This window comes from Chanodichthys erythropterus, chromosome 1 (assembly GCF_024489055.1).
Source record: "Chanodichthys erythropterus isolate Z2021 chromosome 1, ASM2448905v1, whole genome shotgun sequence".
NCBI lineage: Eukaryota > Metazoa > Chordata > Actinopteri > Cypriniformes > Xenocyprididae > Chanodichthys > Chanodichthys erythropterus.
In genome coordinates, this window is record NC_090221.1 from 8,502,479 (window position 1) to 8,528,395 (window position 25,917).

The 25,917-nt window shown below is 36.9% G+C and overlaps 1 protein-coding gene across 1 annotated transcript in view; it reads right to left on the minus strand.

Annotated features, from left to right (window-relative positions):
- gpc3 (glypican 3) overlaps positions 1–21,470 on the minus strand; it is a 194,103-nt gene extending 172,633 nt beyond the window's left edge. Inside the window, exons 1-2 of the mRNA XM_067386460.1 lie at positions 21,254–21,470; positions 7,815–7,976 (exon numbers count right to left, since the gene is read on the minus strand). Coding sequence (XP_067242561.1) covers positions 7,815–7,976; positions 21,254–21,410 — 319 coding nt within the window. The 5' untranslated portion in view covers positions 21,411–21,470. The remainder of the gene's footprint in view (positions 1–7,814; positions 7,977–21,253) is intronic.
- Positions 21,471–25,917: the final 4,447 nt, after the last annotated feature.

A 25,917-nucleotide genomic window follows, 5' to 3' on the forward strand; every position in this document is an offset into this window, starting at 1 on the left:
GAATACTCTCCTCACAGAACGGCAAGATCGAGCGTGTTCCTCGATCTGTTTCTAAAACCATATATTTATAGCCAAAGTGTCAGTGCGTGTTCCACTGTACTAAATCTGCTATATTCTCCCTTTGTAAAACAGTAACGCTATACGCTTGCTTGTTTTATATTTATAGCTAAACTGGTTATAGTGCGTGTTCCACTGTACTCAATCTGCTATTTTCCCCTTTGTAAAACAGTAACGCTATACGCTTGCTTGTTTTATATTTATAGCTAAACTGGTTATAGTGCGTGTTCCACTGTACTCAATCTGCTATATTCTCCCTTTTGCTAAACGCTATACGTTTGCTTGTTTGAGCTCGTGTAACACTACGTATGTCCGAGCGCAATTTGTGATTTGAAACTGTTATATTTTGCACGCAAAGAGACCCTCCGAGGTCGCGATTTTTCCATCTATTACAGCAGAAAGCTATCACTTTAAGTTTAAGCCCCACGTCGTAAAACAGCTACGAGTGGTGTCTCTTATTTATAGAGTTGAAATGCGCCGACATTTCACGTAACGCTTGATTGTACGTGCATGTGTCTTTCATTTGTACAGTTACATGTATTTGATGTAATTCACATGTTCGCCACTATCATTTAGTTTGGTCGCCATAGTTACAGTCGTGGCACGGAAGTCTTAACCAACGCTTCCGGAAGAACGTCATTGTAAACAAACCGCACGGTGTTGCTAAAGCTAACCTCTGCAGTTGTTTACATTGAAGTTCATATGCTAAAGCCTTTAGCCTCGAAGCTAAGCTAGTTAACATCATTGTGTGAACGCAGTGTCTGTTTTAGCAACTAAGTGATTTAACCATTTAAAACACTTCAATTTTATGTACACTTGTTGGTCTGTCCTTATTTTCCCCTTGACTTTCTCACTGATTACCTTACCTATATTTTACTTTAAATAGAAAAATATTGGTTTACAATTATTAATCGTTTTACCTGCATTTGACTTGAAAAAGAAATACTGGCTTAGAATTTTTAATTGTCAAATTTGAATTTAATAAAACTAATTAAATTGAAATTGAAATCCTATTTTTCTAGAAAGTAATTTTAAATGATTTCTACATTTCCAAATTTCCATTATTTCTAATTTCATAATTTTCATAACTAAAATTATATTTTAGATCTAATTACTTCAGGTATGAATAAGCCTTGAACTTTAAAAGTTTAAGCAAACTTATTCCACCAAAGTTTTTCCTAATTTTGACTCACATTTGTTCATTATTTTATTGAGTTACATCTTTCTTTTCCTTTTCTTGGTTATACACTTAGCCACTCTATTTTATTTATTCATTTACCTCTTTGTTTAATTCCCTTTTTCTTATCTCATCCCATTATTTTCATTTTTTCTCTTTCTTACCTTTTTTCCTTTCCTCTTTGTATTCTAGCTTAGGAACGACACACCTGAGCCTTTTTAGGAGACATTGATAACTTATTACGAGTTTCAAACCAATCAGAGACAACCCTCTCTTACTAACATTTTTATTCTCATGGGTTAGTTGTCCATCAACTACCAATTATATCCTCGTAATTAGACAAAGGCTTCAGAGCCATTTGTGGATCTGGTCTCCTTTCTTCTCCTTTCCTTTTCCTCACGTGTTTCCTGCTTTCTTGCATCCTATTCTTCACTTTTGTAGGGATCAAGCTTGGACGAACCATCAATCAATTCTAAAGAAAGAGAAACACAATCTTTCCAAAGAAACAATTCATTAGGTTTTTGATTTTAATCAAACCCTTTTGTGTTCTCCATACTCCCTGCATTTGTAAACGCAATTTAAATTTTGATATTTCCTCCAAGAACATTTAACAGAGACAAGTGTTGAGCAACCGTTGCCTTCACAGCATCCCTGGTAAGCAGTTCAACTGAAGGTGTGTGGTGTCAATCCTGTCAAACTAAGAAAAGAGGTATCAGCATTATTATTGTCTTATTGTCCTTGCGAACATAAACAATAATATATATATTTTCTTTTCTTTTAGTTTTAGAAACAGTTGTTCATTAATAGAAAATATTTATTTGAAATAAATATTTCTCTAAATTAAAAAAAAAAAACGTACAATTTGTTTTAACATTTTCTCTCTTTTCCCTTTCTCAGTTGAGTGACAAAGTCCTCACATCACGAGTTGAAAACAGTTTTTCATTAATAGAAAATATTTATAGAAAAATTTCATCTATTGAAATTTGTTTTAACTTTTTCTCTCTCTTACTCAGTTGAGTGACAAAGCCTTCTCATCACTAGCCTACCTGTCTACACTCTGAGACCAACACGTAGCCATCACACTTCACGATTGGTGTACATTCACTGAACGACACTTAGCTGTTCCACCACATATAGGCTTGCACCCCACACAGATCTGTGTCAGTCTCTTCTCCCCAGCGTGCCAACATGTCGCAGACGGAAAACCCCACTGCCCAAGATGTGGACGCCTGGCTCAGCGGCATTACAAACTGCCTCATGCCAAAGACAATTGAACTGTTATTATTTTTAATAATAATCATAATTCTGAGAAGATTCCCGACGCATGATTCAAGCCAGAACCAAGACCACACTGAACTAGGCAAGATAACCAATTCTCTAAGCATTGCCTTCACAGCCCAGCTGAAACTAAGCGACAAGCACATCACCCACCTACAGGAGGAGCTGACACGTGCCCAGAGCCGCATAGACAAGCTGGAAGTGAAAGTCCAAGACGACTTCAAACGTCAGACCACTGAGTTCCTGAGAGAGCTGATGCACATCCAGCGCTGCGCAGACCAGCACAAGGTGAATGCTCAAGACAAACTTGTGGAGCAAGAAACAAAGGAACAAGTTGACAAGCTCCAAGAAGCCCTTGCAGTTGCGGAACGTGACAAGCAAGAATTAAAGACTGTCCAATGTCACCTGGTAAACCAACTAGAAAATGCCAATTCTGACATTAAAGATAAGAACTTTAAAATCAATGCTCTGGAAGACCATTTGAAATGGTACAGCACTGAAATGGACCATCTAAACCAACAATTAGACGATGCCAACGGCAAGCTCTACATGGTCAGAAATGAACTTAAACATGTTCACACCCAGAAACTAGAGTCAAGAAGGGAGGGGCCTCCCTCAGCATCACCACAGCTGAGCACAACAGAGTCCCCCATCCAAGAACTGCCATGCAACGGAAGAAGTGAGTGGCCACAACCCACAACATCACCGGCCTTCACTACAGATTTCTTCCCTGTCAACCAAAGAGAGCTCATCCATGCAGACCCCAAATTTGCACACAAGATGACCCTTAAAGACCTTAACAAGCTGGCTAAGAACATCACACAGTTCAACCCGAACTCCATGGAGAACCACAACATCCAGACTTACCTCCGAGATATTGACTTCTACCTAGAGGTGAGACCCAATGTGACTGACAGAGACAGGTTGTATCTCCTCAGGTCCACATCCAGCCCAGAGGTACGAAGCTTCTTAGATCGACAACCTGTTCACGTTAAGCACAACTACCAGCTATTATGTGAGTCACTGATCAAAGAATTTACAGGCCCAGAGTCTGAACATGGACTATTAGTCGCCTTGGAAACCAAACAAGGTCGACAAGAGACTCCCCAAGCTTACTACAACCGTTTCCGACAAGCCTACTTAGGTGCACATCACGAACCTGAACTTGAAGAGGATGTGAACTTCAAAACCCTCTTCCTGAGAAACCTGCACCCTGGACTAAGTCACCATCTTGGCGTAATGGCCTGCCCAAGCACAATGTCAATCCAACAGCTACGTGACTTGACACACAAGGCCTACATCAAACAGAAGATGAACTCAAAGAAAGGTTTGAAAACAGCCACAATTTCAAACTCCGGCAGCCAAGACTCAAGCCGTGCACTGCAAGACAGCCAGTGGCATGACAATGCCACAGCCTGTCATAAAGGACACGGAGAACGTGATCCCCATGCCACTGACAGCTTCCACACCGACAGCTGGAAAATGCCATGGGACCAGCCACACTTCTCAAGAAACCCACCAGAAAGAAACATCTGGGATCCAAACTGGACAGCCAAAGTCCACCAACCAACACATTCAAATGCATCCACTGTGGGTAAGCGACGGCGGAACCCACCTCTGCATCACTCAGTTAAACAAAGCACTGAGAACAAGAACGCCCAAGAACAAGACAGTTCCACCTCAGAAGACATGGAACAACTGATGAGGCAAATTACAGCGTTCTTTGCAAACAACATAAACAGCGACGATCACAAGGATCAGTCACCCTCGTTATGACTAGAGACGGAACGGAAGGTCAGTGATCACCTGATCCACCTTCCAAATGGAGATGACTGCCATCTGTTCTACAACAGCACAGAACGAAGCGGTCTCTTGCAGCCAAACACCGCTGGAAACTCAATAGTACCAGAGAACACAGTTCTGGTTACTCATCACCCACCAATAAACCCAACGAGTTCCCATCTCAAGAACCATGCTTGTGCAACAGTAACAACAGTAAGCACAGAAGGTCAGACAGTCTGTCACAACCAGAAGGCATTACAAAAGGAATGCAACGTAGGAGACAAAGTTTTGCACCACAGCTCAACACAGCCATGTCAAACTTCCTCCTACCTTCTGCCAAAGAACTTCCTGCCTCACTGGACTGACTCCCATCAAATTAGGGATGATCTCTCATCCCAAGTCCAAGATGCAAAGAGCCAATCTTCATCTAAGCCCTTCAAGAAAAGGGGGAGCAAGACAGACTGAACCAGATCTGACCATACCTACACTGCACTACATTACATTTTACACTACACTACATTAACATACTCACCAACATGCTCTTCCTACAGACAGATATTAGTGTCAGAACCTAGCTCAACATCGACTTAGCTACATTCACCATAAGAAACATGCAACCATCTGCCCAACAAGTAGAACACCTTTCATTAAGCTGGTACATGACATCTTAGATGCACGCAGTAGTGTTAGCCATACCAGGAAACACTTAAGTGTTTTATTTTGTTTTGTTTTCCTCCTCCTCTCTTTCCCTTCTTCTTTATAAGGTAAAATACCTGTCTGCCCCATAAGGGTCAAGGTCATGACATTAGGATTGACGCACCACGCCTAAGGTCTGAAAGCCATTTGAAAATTCGAATGTGAGCCCGAGAGAGCTCCATGATGGGTCACATCATTTTTACCACAAATGATGTCACCAGACAACCTAGAATAAGTTAGAAGAGATGGAAACTAACAATTTAATCACACAATGTAGAATAACACTCCCAAAATTGAACTTAATCCATCAGTACTCAGATAATCTAATGCCCTGCACCAGTATAGTGGTCAATCATGGAGGTGTTGTTTTGTTGTTGCTTTGTGTGTGTCTGCTTCGTGTCCATTTTTCTACAGTGTTCGCCGATGTCTTCATCTCAACACATCGCCGAACCAAGGGGGGATATGTAAGAACTGTGGACGAACCAGACAAATGAATCATTTAGATGATTCTTTCAAAACATAATTCTAATTCAGAATTGAGGTTCCGGCTCCGAACCGTCTGCAGATAAAGCCAGGCTGATTACTTTTACGACACATGCTTCCTGATAGCAGAAGCGACATACCAAAGGGTCACCCAAGAAGACAGAGAGACAATCCAGACCCCTTTTGTTTCCTTACTTCACAGGAGAGCCAAAGAGACTGTTGAACAAATAAATCTGCTTCAAAATTGTTCCAACAATTTTAACGGACTTATCAAACATCTTTTAACTACATACATTTTGCATTATGTGTCCACAAGTACTACCTGTAAACAGTTAGGCTTTAGAAACACTCACAATTCATTTAAATGTGTTAACTCTTGACTGAATGATTGAAAGTATGCCTTATTTGGACTTAATTTGATTCTTTCCCCCTTTCCTATATCCTGACTTGAATGAAATCTGTTTAAAATGTATTGTATCCCATTTAACAGCAATTAGGTTAAAATGGCAATCTGCTAAAGCAGAGACAGACCAGGATGTGACACTTATGTTTTATTGGGGGCAGAGGAAGGCCCTCTTGAAACAGGACAATGTCTGATTGGCCAAGACTCCTCAGAGGTGTGACAAACAACTAAGTTTAAATGATCATATTGCAAGATAGTGAAGGGAGAGAAGTTGGTTAGTAAACGAACTGGAGTTGGTTAGTTCTGGTAAGAGAAACCATGACCAGAGTACCAAAAACAATGGAGTAACAAGAAGAACAGACCAGCCGCCCATTCAAGCCATCCAACCTTCACTCACTTTTCTTTTCTTTACTTAATTTTCCTTTACCGCTGAAAGTCTTGTGTCCTACGTTTCGCCGCAAAGTTCAACCAACGACTTTTGCCGCTTCAACTCCAGCGACAAAGAGACTTCCTTCATTGTTCCACACGGACCTGATCTGGACCAATCATCGACTTGGGAAACCCCTCTCTGCACGACGAGGGAAATTCACCTTTAAGTCAACGCAAGCAAGTACCTCCAGACCAAAACTGAACTGGTGCATAAATGAATGATTCATGGTTCGTTCTGGTCCTTGAAATGCATTGATAGGAATTCGGTTAATCAGATCACTCTCTCTCTCTCTCTCTTTCAAAACTCTTTCTCTCTCATTTCCTTCTTACTGCAACGCGTATGAATGTGTGTGTGTGTGTGTGTATGTGCGTGCCTTTGTGTTAGATTAGTTTGTGTTAGAATAAATAAAATCTCTTGTAGATTTTAAAAGGAAAGTGTCTTGTATTATGTGCTTTATGATTTAATGTCTTAAACTGTGATCAAGTTACCGTGCTCTAATCAGTGTTTTCACGATTGTTGGATATTTATATCCGTTACAAGAGCTTATTACGGCTCGAGCAAATGAACGCTGGACGAATCAGTTGCTCGGTCGTAATCTAAACAACTCTTTATAATTCCCTAAATATTTCATTTGAGCTAATTTTACTTCCTAGGGTGTTTTCCCTACAAATATCATGTTATCATGGATCATGTCAGTTATTATTGCTCCATCTGCCATTTTTTGGTATTGTCCTTGCTTGCTTACCTAGTCTGATGATTCAGCTGTGCACAGATCCAGACATCCTGCCCTTGTCTACTGCCTTTCATAATGTTGGGAACATGAGCTGGCATATGCAAATATTGGGGTCGTACATATTAATGATCCCGACTGTTACGTAACAGTCGGTGTTATGTTGAGATTCGCCTGTTCTTCGGAGGTCTTTTAAACAAATGAGATTTATATAAGTAGGAGGAAACAATGGTGTTTGAGACTCACTGTATGTCATTTCCATGTACTGAACTCTTGTTATTTAACTATGCCGAGGTAAATTCACTTTTTGAATCTAGGGCACCTTTAACTCAAGGTCTCACTAGCGCATCTAGAACAGCAAATCTTAAGGTGCATTCGCAGTTACCACTGTTCGACAAATTTTCGTGAGTGAAATCCAGTAATTTCAATAGTAATACATACAATCAGGAATTTCGCATGAGGGCGGTGAAAGATTTCCCCATGCATATTTTGCAATGGGTTAAAGTTAATCGTACAGATTCGCTACATAGACCAACAGAAAGCTGCTTGGTTTGACAGTAACTTGTATGTGAGAAGTGCTTCATAAATCACTACACTATTAACAACAGACAATGGCCTTTTTTGCCTGAGAAATTTCGCTAATGTTACCACACCTTTACACATGCTTCACAACTCACTGCGATAATCTATGCAAAAATTACTTTGCGAACAGAAAATCCATGAGGTTCGTGAACCAGTCCCAGTGTTTATTATTCATTGTGTTTTTGCAGAAACTAACCTTGAAAGAGGGCAGCATTCTGAATGATGAGAACTTTAAGCTGAGCGCTGGTGGCCTGAAGATTTGACTCCATATTCTGTTTGGCAATGAGCAGGTAGCGCTCCTCCATTTTGCGAGAACAGCAGGTCAGGCCTTTCGGCTGGCACACCTGCAGATCTGAGCCTGAAGAATAGGAGAGAGACACAAGATTTGTTACAGCCATTGCAATAAATAAGTAAACAGATGTGGCACTTTATAAATTCCATCTGAAAATATGTTTGCTTTGTGAGTCAAGCCTCAGAGAGAGCTGCAGAGAATGGTGCATATTACCTATTAAACATGCAACTTAAATGTTATTTAATTTCTGTGCATTGCATTTTATCTTCTTGTCTTATACCGAACTGATTAGCAGAGAACAAACACTCATTAAAGATAATCAGGGTAAAGACGGACCCCAAGAGACCACTACTATGCAAAACTTGTCCATTTAAAGTCTGAAGCAGTGAAATTCCCCAAGTGGATTGGATGAAAGAGACACTGAAGTCAACACACTGACAGGAACGTCTTGTTTAGAGGGATGAAGTGAATGAAGAGGTGATTTGTTGACATATGTTATACTGGAATCGAGATTTGAAGGTTATCTATCAAAGAGGCGTAATTGGATTTGCTGGGAGAGAAAAGCCTATTGAGAAATATGTTCTCTGGAAGAAGGTTCTTCAGTTCTTGGCTCACATATGAATAATGATCTAAAAATGTTAATGCCCTGTGGGAAAAGATAGAGAGCGATGCTATCTGATCTCTGTTGAATCAAACATCAAGGATACAGAAAATAAAAATGACCAATGCCTGATTAAGTCTCCGGTGTGTTAATGGCTAGGAGGATTTAATACATAGGCCTATATTCTGTGAATTGGACATGACCTAAATCTTACAGAAGTTCATTTATCTATTAGCTTGTTTCATAAATAAGCATAAAACATCAAATCTCCTCACATTTTAAATGTTACTTTGTGAATTGCAAATGATTTCCCACTGAAATAGAAAAAAACAACACACAATAGTATTCATGTCTCCTCTTGCAGAACTTCAAACATTGATTAACTAGCGAATGACACATTTACAGGATTGTTTTGGGCAGAGAGAATTATGGGATTCCATTGCATTCCAGTCAAACAGACCTCTCTTCATGTGAACCAGGATTAGGAAACAGCTGCTATGAAAATCAGTGAGACTATTGCAATTGTTTTCCCTGGGGCTTCGGATCCACATTTGGAAATGTGGCCAATTATCTTGCGATTACACATGCAACGAGAGAACTTATGCTCCGCAAAGCTTCAGCCCTTTCAAATGTTCATTTCCATTATTATTTTCAAAAAGCATCCTACATGCAACTTTGTTCTCAGTCACTCTCTGTCATCTCATGAATCTTAGAGCATGCTTTTAAACCAGAGCCAAATGAAGTGTCAGCTACCTGAGGGGGTGGAGGTGGCACTAGGTTGATTGATAGTGCTGTAAACAAACTTCAGAAGAGTCCCAATGCTCCAGTTCACACAGACACAGAAGATGATGATGGGGTAGGAGAAAAGGAGGGCATAACACAATCTGGGCAGAGACGAAATTGTCACTGCTGTGTTTAAGAGAGGCTTTTTGCAGCACTTTGGAGTACTGTCATAACTATTGTGGAGCGTCAGACTGAAAGGGACAGGGTAAAAATAAAACAGAATAAACATTCATAGTCTAGCACACTTCCTCATAGAGGAACATGTTCTCCAGTGAACAGCAACAGATATAACTTAAAATCACTTTAAAAAGTAATATGCTCCATCGACTCAATAAAATTGTGGCAACAAATTACAAGCAATACTATTAATTAAATTCAACATATTAGAATTAAGTTAGAATTAATCAAATGAATTTCTTAAAAATCAACCATTTAACATTTATATGTGTAAAATTAGCAGCATTACAAAAACCACAAACTGACATAAAAAGCAAATAGTCAAACTGCCCAACTAAACGAAACACTGATAACCATAATGGCGACCAAACATTTTCAATAAAATCAACATCAACATCTAAACCTCTGTTAATTCATGTATTTCTATTTCCTTCAGTGATTCTGCTTGTTATCATCAGGTGTCTTCAATGCTGTCTGTTATTCAGATATTTTTGTTTAAATTTTACTTAAATTTTACTCGTTTTAAACAAAGTCCCTTTAAGACAAGTCATTTCACTCGGCGGCCATCTTTGAAATGCCTCTCGGGCATCCTGGGCATCATGCCCTATCTCTTTGAATGGGTAAACATCAAATTCTCCAAAACTGTTCGCCAACCTTACAATTACATTTTATTTTTGAAATCACCAATGAAATCTGACAACAACTGTCTTATAAATGTTTTATCCAAACGCTCGAATCATGACAAAAAACTGTATGTTTTAGGCTGGATCAAGCTAATGCGCATGCGCAGACCTAAATGTGTGTCTCTTCTGCCACGTTTCAGAGGCGCGTCTGACTGTTTCTATAGAAACCGGCGCTTCTAACGGCTGCTGCAGTGACATGATGACTTTACCAGTCGGTGATTGGCTCTTATTTAGAAGGCGGGACCGCCATATTGCGCATTACACTTTCTCCCATTCAAAACGATACGAGTGACACGTCTTGTGTTGTTCTATAGTCTTTGTTTTAAATGGTTGACATTTAAGGAATTCATTTGATTAATTCCAACTCAATTCTCAACTCAACTCTGTTGAATTTAATTAATGATATTGCTTGTAATCTGTTGCCAAAATTTTATGGAGTAGATATAGCGTATTACTTTTTACAGTGTGGTAAGGAACAACTTAATGTACCTGCATTCAGATTCAGTCAGGTTTAGTCATTATTAGGGTTCAGCTTGTCAGATTTTGCTACCTCCCATTAAAAGGTAGAACAATTCGACAACGAAAATGCTGCCTATCGGATTGTGCTACCAGCATCATATTCATGTGGTTTGAGGCTTTATTAACATCCATATCTAGCCCTACCCTAAACCTAAACCTACCTTTAAAACATTGCAAATATTTATAAAAAAAAAAAAAAAAATCTAAATATTGATGTGCACATGCCCAGTACGCCCTGGTAGGACAATCTCACAGGTAGGATGAAACGTTTGATCTAATGACTGACAAAACACAAACCTTTGCTGGTGAAAACGCTTTTAATATTCCTCATTGCGTCAACATTTTTAGTCTAAAACAAATTACGTGGCCGTGTGTCCACCAAAGCATTTTTAGCCAGCTTTAGCCCCCCCCTGCCACTCTGAGAGGCTCTTTGTTGCCAATTGACCTAATAAGTTGCAAATTGGTCCTCCAGCTGTTCCTTATATGTACATTTAACTTTTCCAGTCTCTTATTGCTACCTGTCCCAACTTTTTGGGAATGTGTAGCTCTCATGAAATCCAAAATGAGCCAATATTTGGCATGACATTTCAAAATGTCTCACTTTCAACATTTGATATGTTATCTATATTCTATTGTGAATAAAATATAAGTTTATGAGATTTGTAAATGATTGCATTCCTTTTTTATTCACAATTACAGTGTCCCAACTTTTTTGGAATCGGGTTTGTACTTTAGACATTCTACTTAGTAACTCTGCAACTACATTTCAACTAACTCTCATAAAAGAACATAATAAATATTTTGAAGAAAAAAATTTAATTTTAAGGACAAAAAATAGTTTGAAATGTGTTATTTTATTAAAAAATAAATAAATAAAGGACTGAATGAAATATGTTACCAAATATTTGTTCTTTATTGTTGCACATTTATTATGAAAATGATCCCAGCATTTGGCAACAGAATTGCATTTCTGCTTTCCAAATATTTCTTCCTCAAAATTAAAAGAATTAAGAGGAATCAGAACTGATAATTCATTAAATTCCTTATGATTCCCATCCCTATCCTAGTCAGTAGTACTGAAAAATTGTTGAATGAACTATGACATATTAAATTGGCACTCTTTACCAGTTCACCAGCAAAGATGAGAATACGAATCCAACAAGAAGTCTTAAAAATGTACTCTACAAGTTTGTTGATTGAAATAATTTAATAGACCATGCAAGAGATTAAAATGCAGGAGATTTAAGTGCTGCCAAATTTTAAAATGTGAAGATAAAATGTTAAAGAAATTGCCTTAGGGAAAAGGAAAAAAAAAATGCTGATCTACTAAGCACACAGCGCCTGTTAGGAATGTGTAAATAAACCCATTAAAATCACATGCTATCAAAAACCAACAACGGCATGAAAAACCCCACACTTTCTGATCACACATCAGCAGCACACCAATACGGATATGAAACGAAAAATTATGAGCAAACCTGCCATATCGTATATACGACACCTTTCATATGCACAACGTCAGGCTTAATATCCAAAATCAATACTTGCAAAGGACTGGTGACAGATACGATCGAGCTAATTTCAGATTCCGAGGCAAATTTATTAAGCTGTCAATAGCGTAGCGAGTAGAGGGGAGGGGAGAGAGCTGGCAGAGGAGAGCAGGTATGAAAGGAGAAAGAACTCAGACAGATTTAGTAATTATCTTCAGCAAAACAGACAATTTCATCGGCACGTCTGCTGTTTGCAGATGATAAATGTACTTTATTAGAGAAGTTGCGAGCTGTCAGGGAAAAGTGAAGGACTTTACAGGAGGGAGATTGCTCCCAGCAGAGAAGCATAAACAAATATTACATCACAGTCTCTAAGTAAAGACTGCTCATAAATACGGCTGATTAGATTGTTTGTCTTCTGAAAATGGAACAAAAAACATTTGTTTGAAAAGGAAAAAATCTAGATGCCTTGGTCTACAGAAGAAATATTGTGCATTGAGAATGTGACCGTATAGACCTCATTTATTTGTGATGTTCTGCAGCGGCGGTTTTCAATCCTATAGGATCACCCACCCAGACATTCAGCCAATTCATTATAGGTTTACAGATAGATTTACTCACGGTTAATAACTAACAAATAAAAATGTCCAAGATAAAGAAAGATATTTTAAAGGCATCCTATTATGTATTTTTTTACATTTTCAACTTTCTTTAGTGTGTAATGCTGCTGTTGAAGCATGAAAAGGTCTGCAAAGTTACAAAGCATAAAGTCACTCCAAAGTCAGTTATTCTCTATATCAATAAGCACCGTTTCTGAAACTCCCTGAAACACCTCAATTGTCTTGAGATTTCTTCTGGAGCATGTCACAATATTCCTCATTAAATAATTCCCACCCAAGTCATACTCAAAAAAGGGGCGTGGCTTGGCTGAGTTCCCAAAAACACATTCGAAGCGGTTGACCAATCACAACACACTTGTCCAGCTGACCAATCGGAGCACACTGTGCTTTTCAGAAGGAGGGGCTTCATACTGGGATGAGAGGTGATGCAATAATGTAAAATATGTGGAAACATAATGTGTTTTTGAACATTCAAGCTTGAAAACTTCTTCTAGTGCACCCAAAAAACAAAATCGAGACTTTGAAAAAGCCCATAATAGGTCCCCTTTAAAATCTAGTTTAAAACATCCAAATTCCTATGTGTTATATGGTTTTGAAAAAAAAAACTTTTAAACCATTTTAAGCAAAATTTTACATTTTTGATGTGGCATAACCACATTAAGTATAAAGTATTATATTCTACATAGGCCTACACCTTGAAAACATGATCTTAATTTTTTTCACAAATATCATAATTTATAAATATCATTACATTTTTCGCAAGGTTGCATCATGACTTTTTAAAAACTGAACAAATGTCATAAACTACATAACTCATAATATTCAAACTAATGTCATTTTAAAACCTGGTTATGTCATAAAAAGGTCAAATTATCTGATATTTTAAGATATTTATTTCTAAAACATAAGACTATTACTTGCAAAGGACCAATCTAGCATTTCATTTCTTAATTAAACATTTTTGCAATCGTTATGATGTCAGGACAGTTAATATTTTTTACTTTATATTCCCCAAAAATATTTAAAATATTTTTTAATAAATGATTGCCTCCAAAAAATGAGAATCATGTCATCGCGCCCATCAACTAATAAAAAGCTTAACAAATCATTAGTTAGTTAGAAATGTCACGAATTGTGTATTGTATTATACGTCTTTACCACTGACCCTTTGGAAAACTTTCAGGGACTCCTGGTTGAACATCATTTCTCTAGAGTTCTCTAGGCTTCTTTCATATGTGAGCCTTGCTAACTTCCTTCCTTATTAAGTAAAATTTCTAGAAATTCCTGAATCCATCCTGCAGCCTTGCTCAAAGGCCTCAGGCGTGCAAGTATCCCTGTTAGAGCTCAGATGAAAAAGACGGCTCTGACGGAGGCTCGGTGAGTGCTGTGTACACACTTCAGCCTTACGCTCCTCCTTAACAAGCCTGAAGACACAGAGCGCAGCCAGATGCATGCATAAGAGCGATCTTAAGAACCATTTATAAAGCTATCAGCATGCAAGTTTAATGTGGGCTGTGGGGAAAACATGCTGTGTTAAAATACAGAAAAATGTTAAAAGGATGTTATTAGAAGCATGAATTATAGAACAACGACACATGAATTATGACGTTTCTTGCTAGACTTGCTTCAAAGACATCAATATATGTGCACAATTAAAAGAAGTGGAAAGTCAACGGGCTGATGAAAAGTATACGAAGTATATGATTATGAATAGGGCTCCTCTGCCAGGGAGGCAGGAGAGTTAATGGACTAAAGCAAAGCCGTCTGTTGTCTTACAGTGCAACTGGAAGATTTTAATGAAAGAAAGTACCTCAGACTTCCACAGCATGGAGCACACGAGGGTAAGATTCAGTTTGGGAAAGATAAAGTAAATAACAGTGCAATAAAAGCCTTCGGCTCGCACAAACTCAGTGTGTTCCTCGGTTACAAACCAGCTCAGGAAAATCCAAGATATGTGGTTTAATGGAAAGTCTGACCACAGTCATTAGTAGAAACTTTCATGGCTTGTGGGCATGTGATCCCTCACCTTCAACTTTAAATGGACTGCCAGAGACATTGACCTAAGCCATTATCTCATAATTACAGAAACTGTGTGGGCATTTATCAAAATATGAAGGTACTTCACTGCCCCAGGCACTGTCTACTGCCCCTTGACACTGTACTACGGTCTTTTGAGGACTTCACATACTACAGTGAAAAATTTTAGATCATTTTAGGCATTAAGTTTTCTGATATGAAGTCATTACTATACATAAAATTCATATCTGCATAATCAAGTTTAATAATTATTCAACATAAAATATGTATAAAGATAATAATATAAAATAATATTTTTAAATATATATATATATATATTATATATATATATATATATATATTATATATATATATATATATATATATATATATATATATATATATATATATATATATATATATATATATATATATATATATATATATATATACACACTACCGTTCAAAAGTTTGGGATCGTTAAAGATTTTTAATGTTTTTAAAAGAAGTTTCGTCTGCTCACCAAGGGTGCATTTACTTAATTAAAAATACAGTAAAAAAAGTTATATTTTGAAATAAATGACTGTTTTCTATTTAAAATATTTTAAAATGTAATTTATTCTTGTGTTGGCAAAGCTGAATTTTCAGCATTGTTAATCCAGTCTTCAGTGTCACATGATCCTTCAGAAATCATTTTAATATGTCAATTTGCTGCTCAAGAAACATTTATTCTTTACAATTGTACAATTGTCTTGAGGAACTAATCAGCATATTATAATGATTTCTAAAGGATCATGTGACACTGAAGACTGGAGTAATGATGCTGAAAATTCAGCTTTGCCATCACAGGAATAAATTACTTTGTCAAATATATTCAAATAGAAAACAGTTATTTTAAATTGTAATAATATTTCACAATATTACTGTTTTTACTGTATTTTTAATTAAATAAATTAAGCCTTGGTGAGCAGACAAAACTTCTTTTAAAAACATTTAAAATCTTACCGAAACCCAAACAATATTTTATATATATATATATATATATATATATATATATATATATATATATATATATATATATATATATATATATATATATATATATATATATATATATATATATATATATATGTATGTATGAAGACTTCAGATGCAAAAGCCTCTAAGTGCCGTCTGAAATTTTCTTCTGTAATGAGCATTTTTATCAAGCTCATATGTTTATGTTCAGTAATTTCACTGGCAATTAATAGGTCCTTTTCATTGCCATTAAAGTGAAATAACTGAACATAAACATACAAGCTTGATAAAAATGTTCATTTTATAAGTATCATTATATATATATCATTATATAAATATAAATATTATATATATATATATATATATATATATATATATATATCATTATATATATATATATATATATATATATATATATATATATATATATATATATATATATATATATATATATATATATATATATATATATACATATATATACATATACATATATGTATATATATGGAGTACTTCAAATTTTGAGTTAATACAATGAAGGTGTTTGGTTTAATCAACAGAAATTCCAAATATTATGTTATCTGAATCATATTAATTATTTAAGTTGATTTGACAGAAGAAAAAATTTTGTGATAATAAATCATGAAAATCCTCATATCCCTGAAACAACTATAAGTAATCCATTTCCCCCCAAAAAAGTGCAAATACTGTGGCGATATCAAAACATTTGAACATCCTGACACGGACTCAACCGATGGCCTGAGTTTGAGGCAGAATAATCCGTTTTACCGACCAATGGCAGACATAGTTTCTCTACTTTTGCAATTCTGTTTGCTGACACTAATGGCACAGAAATTCCCAAACATCAAACTAAAGTAAGACGCCATGCTCAGCAGGGTAGTTTATCATTTCTATGAGGACTCGCTCCTGATAATTGGAAAAACAACACTGTCTGCACTGAGAGGATCTAGCTTTTGATGGGGTGAACATGTGTCTCTGTAATGCATTCTGCCATTACTGACATTAAAACAAGCGGCACAAAAGCCCCTTAACAGCCTATAATGTGAGCTCTTGAGGGAGGTCAGTGGCACTTCATTAGCTGGATCTCATCCGTGAGTACCAATGGACGGGAATACAGCTCTCTCTCATCTCGTTTTGATCAGAGAGACTGCTGAGAGATGGACTCTAACTTCACTTTGTACTCAACCCGCTGAACCCCTCATTACTCAATATAGTTGGTTTCTTCAGCGGCAAACCAAAGCGACGACACCGAACCATTCAATTTAACAACGGTCATCCTTATTTGGTCATCATTATCTAATAAAATATTTGCAGGGGTTGTTTGATGCTGGACACTTTGATCTACGTGCAAAGTGTAAAGGTGCCTTTGAGACTACAAAGACAGTCAGCTGTCTATTGTGCTTTGACATTCAGTTCTTCCTCTTGGGGCGAGGTGGCTGGGACAAGGCAGAGAGATATCAGCAAAAAAAAAAAAAAAACGTTAAAGACTGTCCAGTGGAGACGAGAAGGGCAGAACCTCCCGTTGGCTTTTTTGGTCTTGTGCTCCCCTGGCATTACATGCGGTATGATTAGAATTCAGTTCAGTCTTCCTGCAGGCTATGTCTCGGTTTGGCATCCTTGTATTCCATCGTAGATACATCAGTCATCGCATCCTCTCTTTCCTCTAATGTTAGTCCATCCGTCTCTCTCCCTCTCCTGCACATGCTAAATATCCTCCTCTCTCCATCCCACTCACACATGCCAGTAGAGATCACTTTTGGCAGCTGAACAGAAACATAACAGTAGCACCCATTACAAATCAACCCAAATTTAATGGGCACCAAGTTTAAGGCCAAGGTTTACTGGGGTCACAGTGCAGTGGATACAGCTGCCTGTTGTGTGGTTCAGAAAAAGGGGTCTCTGAAGGTGAATGCCGCATTTACAATATGAGAAACAGACCAAAAGAAAAACATGTTTCTGTAAAGCGCTAAGTGAAGAGAACTGCAAACTTTTGGGACAAAATCTGCCATGCAGGAACACATGAGATGCAATACAAATCAAGCAAAGTATTAAATCTGAAAGCAGACTGCGAGAGAGTGAATGAAACTCTCTGTGAAATAAATAAAATCACTAGAAGGTGACAGCTACACTATACGGCCCGCAGTCATTCCCATTTCCAATTAACATTAAGGTTGTCTACATTCATTTGCCACTTCAAGGCCAGCAATGTGCATTGGGTTCGAAATAGGTGCTCTATTTGAAAGAAAATAGACGGCTCTTTTTGCAAAATGCTCTCTGTGTATAAATGTGGCTTAATAAAAACATCTCAAACCATCAGATATTAAAATTATGCTGTTACATGTAATGATTGAACTCACATGAACACGTCTCTATTGAGGACATTACGTCTTTGAAAAGTTATCAAGTGCAGTTCCTTCTCTAACACATCTTTTATGGCATTTTTCTAAGCAAGTATGTCTCTTAAGATGCATTTGGCCAACACATAAATCAATACCAAACAAGGGGGCAAACAATTAACCTCACATTCTTTCATAGTCTGACATAATACAAGGACACCCAATTAAGGTTTCTGGCTACATATGCTGGAGCCGCGTGGTATCGGTTCATATAATGAATCAAAATGAATAAAGCCAAAGGCTTCCCCGCACCACTAATTACTGCACCAGGCATAAAGTCCGGAGCCTGGTGCCGCTGGGATTATCAGGACTCTACACTGCCTGCGGCACACTTCCAAAAGAAAAAACTCACAGTTAGTCCTTTCTCTGAAGAACAATGTTTAGGTTTCAAAAAACTAGGGCTTCAAAAAGGCTTTCATTGCAGGATTGTACCCATCAGGACATGAAGTCCCCTACCAGCTACTCATAAGAAGCACAACCAACCAAAATGCTTTCGAAGAAATTCATCTGAAAACTGCACGTCACTGCAAAAAGATGCTCAATACATACATGAGATATGCATGCAATCCAGTAAGTTTTCTTAATAATTGACTGATTTAATTTAATGAATACTGGATAGTGGATACAGGTTCTTGCAGTCCAATAAGATATGCAATGCAATCAGTCTTTTCTTAAACTCTGGTAAAGGTTAAAATGTGTTAAAATCCCTCTGAGAATGACTGAATATCACTCTGTTCCTTGTCCTTAACCCAATTGCAATCCATTTAAATTGCAAATTTGAAGTCTGCAAAACTGAACAGAACATTAAATGGAACTCTGGGAAGGTCACTTTATATCTTCTGAAAGCAGCTGAACTATAAGGGATCACTCAGGTTTACGCTCATTTACCTGCAAGTCGAATCACATGGCATTAGAAAGACTCCAGCATTCTTTATCATGGAAAATATTCCAATTAAGTAATAAAAAAAAAAAATGCCTTTAAATAGACGTGCACAGAGTCAAAACGTTTTAATGTTAATTAACTTAAATGAAAAAGCGAGTGACTGGAATAGTGATATAAATTTATCTAGAGTTCTTTTTGAGGCATTTGCTACCACTGGGGGGAAAATGAAGATACTTGCACATAAAGCAGCCTGACAACAAAATGCAGTCACTGGGGAAAAGCAAGATCCTTTTCAGCAGAATTTTTGTTGTGAGGGCCAAACAAACTCCACTCTTTGTGTTTCTACCCCAACCACCATCACCCCCTTCTCTCCAGCTTCCAAATGAGACAGAATTAAAGCTTCAAGCAGCTAAGAGGAGATTGTCAAGTAGAGAGACCTGTCATTCATCTCAACTCATCTATCTCCTCAGCTCTCCGTTGGGAAATGTAGCAACCTCAATAAACACACTAACACAGTTCGCCTTCTCCAGCATGACAGGTAATTCACACTAGTTATGGCAAAGAGAAATACATTTACAGCTCTCCTCGGGCTACTTCTGCAGCCACTGCTCAGAGCTGAAGATGACAATCCAGTCAGGACACTTATTTCATCTTCAAACCTATACTGATAGATCCTCTCACATCACACACAGGGTGAAAATAATACCATATGAAATGGGGTACAGGAGATGCAAACGTTAAATAAAGAGAATTGTATGGCAAGTCATTTTAACATTTAGTCTGTGTATGTATTTATTTTGTGTTGCTAGTATTTTTAGTATTAGTAGTAAGCAAGCCAACAGTGACTAGTATCTTTTTCAATTTAATTACAGTTGCAATTTAGTTAGTCTTGTTACTTGTTCATTAGATACTTATTCCTTTGCTACTCAAATCACTTTCCCAATACTGAAAAGTAACTATTTATTGTTACTGATAACAAATGTTTAGCCAATGAATTTTCTCTATTTTACTATAGTATAAATTAAAGACACTAGTTATTAGATACCATTACTAGTAACAACTGGGATAATATTAGTGTCGCATCGATAGCTACTAGTTTCTAATAAGTATTAAGCTGAAATAAAGTTATTAGCAAAAACTGGAATACATAGGCTACTAGTCTAAGGTGAATTATTGGTATTAAAAAAAAGATCCCTATAGAATTCAATAATAATAAAAAAAATTGTTACCAGTAATAGTTAATATTATAATGACTAGAAGCAAAAACATAAACACTACTATCTAATGAATAAAAACTGCTGGGTTAAATATGGACAAAACCAGGGATTGGGTTGTTTTCACCCAGCCATTTTTTTCAACCAATTTTGGATTTATTTTTTTAGCCAGCAATATATTAATATCGTAAAAGGCATGTTTTTGCTCACCCACAAATAAGGGCAAATTTGTGGGGTATTTTAAGCTGAAACTTGACCAGACCAGAGACTTATATTACATCATGTGAAAGAGGGCATAATAGGTGCCCTTTAACCCAACCTGCTGGGTTTGTCCATATTTTACCCAACTAGGGTTGTTTTTAACCCAGCATTTTTTAGAGTGTATTGTGAAAAAATTGTGAAAAAAGAGAGATGCCAATTACAGATGGATTACATACTAATAATTAAAAAACACACACTAATAAAAATTAAACTATAAATAAACTGCCATAAGTTTTGACAGCAGTTTAACTTTAAGATTTTGGTTAGTTTATTCATGAGTTTTTTATAATTGGATTTCGGCTCAGTCTTCTATAAATGTAAATTAAAAAATGATTAAAGATGGTTAATCTACATTTAAACTATGGGAAAGGTTGTTACATGTAAAATAAAAATATCAGTAAAAACAATACTTCTCATTTAGAGTAACAAACTCAGAGTTCAATATAAAATTATAATTTCCACTTAATAGTCAAAAGAAAGAAAAAACATATAGCATGTCATGTTTAAAAAAATAATAATAATAAGCGACAAGTGTTACTGAACGGCAGGTAAAACTTTTGGACATTATGTATTTGAAAGCTTTTTTGGACATGAGAATTGGAGATTTTAAAATCACACAGAAAGCTGAATCAACTTATGATGATCTCGATAGCTCTGTTTACCTGAGACTGGCGTTTCTGGGGTCCATTTCATCCCCGGGTACAAAAACTGAAAAGACGAGCGCACTTCGCGACAGTCCAGCACCTGACTGTTCGGCCGAGAGAACGGCAGCATCAGGACCCACAGAATCAGCGCACCGCTCAACTTCAGTCCAGGCATTATGAGTCCAAATGCGCTCAAAAGATAGAAATATACGGAGTAAAAAGGATTCCTGGTGACAGATCTGATTACAAACGCAAAGGAAGAGAGCAGGAACGATCTGCGTTGCTTGAAGTGAACAGAAAGCGATGTTCTGGACTCAGCGGCAGCATCGCTGAAGTGAGTGTGAGGAGAGTCATGAGGAGCTCTTCATCTCCACCTCATTAACACTCAAACTTCATGCTCACAAATCAAGGTCACATTCCCTGGAAAAGGAGGGACTGCGCGATTTACACATGACTCTTGCATTATTCAAAAGGAACCGATTGAAGAAGAGCTTGGCATTTAACACTTTCGTTAAAATTAAAGTTATGGTTTTGAAGACAGGAGGCGCGCTATCAATCTCGTGCACTGCTGCGATCATGCGCACACGGAGACCAAGACCAAGTCTGGGATACATTTCAAATGGACTTTTCCCCGACTCGGTCTTCAATTAAGTTATAAGCTAATTTAATTGGCTAAAAAAAGTGTAATGTGATCATAGCGGCAAATGATTGTTTTTTCTGATGTCTATCCTTCGTGTGTGTAACAAATTAATAAAATAATAATTTCAATATGCAAACAACCAACACATGTCATCACATCTCCAGGCATCTGCTGCCATCTGGTGTTGGTAAAGGATATTTTGTCACGTACAGTCACTATCAAATCTGTGCAATCAAAGTGCGAGGCAGAATAAAATTACGTCATAATTTTATTGAGAATTGAATAGAATTTACATACAATAGTTACATATTCAAAAGAGAAAAATTAAGGTAGTGGAATCTAGCGGATTACAGATGGATACCGTGCAATTTTTATTGAAGATTTTCGCCACTATTAAAATTGCAAAGTCATCCACCCGAAAACAGCAAGACAAATATTTGCATGCAAGTGCCACTGAAAGTATAAACAAACATATTTTTGTGATTTAGCATTATATATGAAGGGTTTTCATTTATCTATATAGAAATGTGCATCTTATATTTTCGCTATTATGATAGTCTTTGAATTGTGGCAGCACTTGCAGCTCAGCATACATTTAAAATAAAGAAAATAACATTTTTGCTTATTAACTATAACTGCATGCAATTGCATGGTTGTAAAGATCATCTTGATTGTAGACATGTTCGTCAGAAGTTTGTCCCTGGTGCAGCGAGTTTTGCATGGATTTGCACAGCATGTTGTAATAAGGCTGGATGCAATCCTGCAAAACTCACCCCACATAACTGGGCTTTTCCATAAGCAGCAGCAGCAGCAGCATCATCATCCAGTGCAGCTCCAGAGTGAAGGCGACCGGCAATACTAGAAGTGCAAACATTGCAGTAGACACACTGGCACTACCTGCACTGTGAGCACTTTGGAACTGCCTGGACAAACTCATATAGATCATAGAAAAATAATAACAAATGGAAAAAGAGATTAATTACCAACATGGCAATGTCAAAGTACAGCAGGAAACTGCAAGTGAACAGAACTTAAATTGGATTTTGCTTCCACGTGCTGAATGTACAGCTATTCCTGCCGAAAGGAGCATCTAGCGCAGTAGATACTAGACTACTTCACTAACTACACAAGATGCACCTTAGCAGGAAGGCTATATTAAAATAAAGTTAAGGTTTTCTTTGAAGAACTCCACCATTATACTTTCTTTAAGGCTTCATCCATCTTCATAAGACCTAAGAGAGAGAAAAATAGGAAAAATTAAGAATTAAAACATGTGACTGATCTAAGGAATCAATTAAAATGCACACCAGCAAAACAAAGGTTTACAAAGCTTGTGTGGCTTCACAAAGACTATAAAAGCTATTAACTAGTCACAATTTCTTGATTTTATGACATTGATTTTAATTTGTTTTCTTCACAAGTAATTCGATGGGTTAAAATGTATTACTTTACTTTTAATCCAGTCAATTAAGTCAGCAATTTTATTAAATCGCATTCTGTTTTTAGTCTGACTGGACGCATTTGGCGCGCTTTGCTCGTGTTTCATTGGGTCTCTCAAAATGGAGGATCAATCTTCAACTGAAGACAAGAACAAATTGTTGAAAGCTCTTCACTACTAGTAAATAAGCTAATTGACTAACATAAACCCGTCTACTTACAAAAGTGTCAACTTAATTCGCCTTTAAAAATGTAGTTTCCTTCACGCTGTTTTTTTTCTAAATACTGCGTTTTTAAGCATGTTATACTCAAAACTAGCGAAATACGCGACAATCACGCGATATTTCGACTGGCAGAAAAACACTGAAGATGAATATTCGCCTGTGAGGTCTAACGCAAACATTAACTAGGCCTCGAGAGGTCGGTGCCCGAACTTTTGCCTGTGTGGCCCACGAGCAGACAGTTTAATTGACGGCAAACCCTTCAATGATATAAAGTTTATTACACTAAAATGTAAGCAAAGTTTCTGTTTACATAAGTGTGTGTGTGTGTGTGTGTGTGTGTGTGTGTGTGTGTGTGTGTGTGTGTGTGTGTGTGTGTGTGTGTGTGTGTGTGTGTGTTTTCAACAGGAAACGAACTCCTGATATCTATAAGAATTTACAAACACAACAACAACTGGGTTAAGTGAGAACTTGTATAGGGTTAAACGACGGAACCTACAGCTTTTTTCAGAACCTGAATGAGGCACTTAATCAGCTTCTCACCTGAGTTTGGGTTTAGATAGACTGACCCTTGCTATGGAGAAGATTTGCGAAGCCACGTGAAATTCACCAGTACTTTCAAGTATGAGTTTGCATGCATAAATAACTTATTTTAGATTACGGAGCTGAAAAGAAACCGGGTTTGAGCTTCAAACTCACGTGTTTGCAGTCTCTGAAATTATTAAACACTAAAGAAATTTAAAGCAGGGTCCAGATTTACGCAGCAAGGCAAGTACACAAACTGCTAGTAACACGGGTTAAATATTAATCAGCAAATCATGTAAAGGCAGACGTAATGGCTTCATTTCCTTTCCCATTTTTTTAGAACATTACTTTAAAGAAGTCACACAAATTAATTATATTTCTATAATACAGTCGCAAGAAAATGCTAGTCTCGTTATTTTAAAAAACGAATTTGACTTACTTAGTTAAGACAAACAAACAACTCCAAATATATCTAAGCGTTCAAGAGTCCATTAATTGATCCATCTCCTACATTGTCTGTTAGCTCCCCAGCTGCTCCACACACACAAAGCCTATCCCACCGACAAACACTGTCACAATTTCAGTTTCCATACTCATTTCTCGCCACAGCTCAGACCCACGCGTGAACTATGATCACGAAGCCAATAAGTTGACGTGTTTAAGGCCTCCGCATAAGTTAAACTAGCGCGTAAACTCCGTTGTTTGGGATCATCAGGTTGGAGGTTTACGAAAGAGGCGCGAACGTCTCGTCATGTGATGATGGGCCTCACGAGCCTCCTCCTCCAACTCAATCCCCCACAACTCACATCCGCTCTCTTATATCCCACTAACCACTTTCACATCATTGATCCGAGCTCTAATTGGTCTTTTGTTATTGTAGTTATTATAACAAAGCAATTATAGAATTATAGAGAGATTGCACTATTGATTAGAATACCCAGGTGAAAAAAGTACATTTCTATAATGTACGTAAAGTGCTCTATTTTCGTGCACTAATTTTGTACTTAATATACTAAAAAATCTTCTTTAGTACTAATTAAGATCATCTTAAGAACATCTAAGTGTACTCAACTGTGCTATTTTGAGACACCATGGAATATGAACTTAAATGTGCTTTTAATATACTATCTCTGTATTTGAAAAATGTAGATACCACTTATAGTACATTTAAACCCATAGTGTACTGAAAGTGGTAACTAAATATACATTTTAAATACAGAGATAGTATATTAAAAGCACATTTTAGTTCATATCGTCTCAAAATAGCACAGTTGAGTACACTTAGATGTTCTTAAGATGATCTTACGAAGTACTAAAGAAGATTTTTTTAGTATATTAAGTACAAAATTAGTGCACGAAAATAGAGCACTTTATAAGTACATTATAGAAATGTACTTTTTTTCACCTGGGTATTCTAATCAATAGTGCAATCTCTTTATAATTGTATAATTACTTTGTTATAATAACTTTTTTTTTTCACCTGGGTAAAAATGGTTTATGTTTTGAAAAAAATAATGTATATATTATTTTTGGCAAAGTTTCAACCAGCTAACTGAAATAGGCATGGTGGCAACCCAAAAACAACAGCCAATAGGACACTTTGGTGGAGAAAACATCGGTTTAAATGAAAATATGTTGCATTGTTTTCCCAGAAATTCAAATTAAAAGTGGGTTACAAACTAAAAATAAAATTTACATATACAAAACCTATCATTCTGACAGTCAGGTAAAAGTTGTGTGCATACACACTATTTAAAATACACATTTGTGCATTAAATGGTCCACATACCTGATTTGGTGCTTTACTGCGCAGATGTTTCATGTTCAACCCATGTCGCCACTCAAGACGGACAACAAAA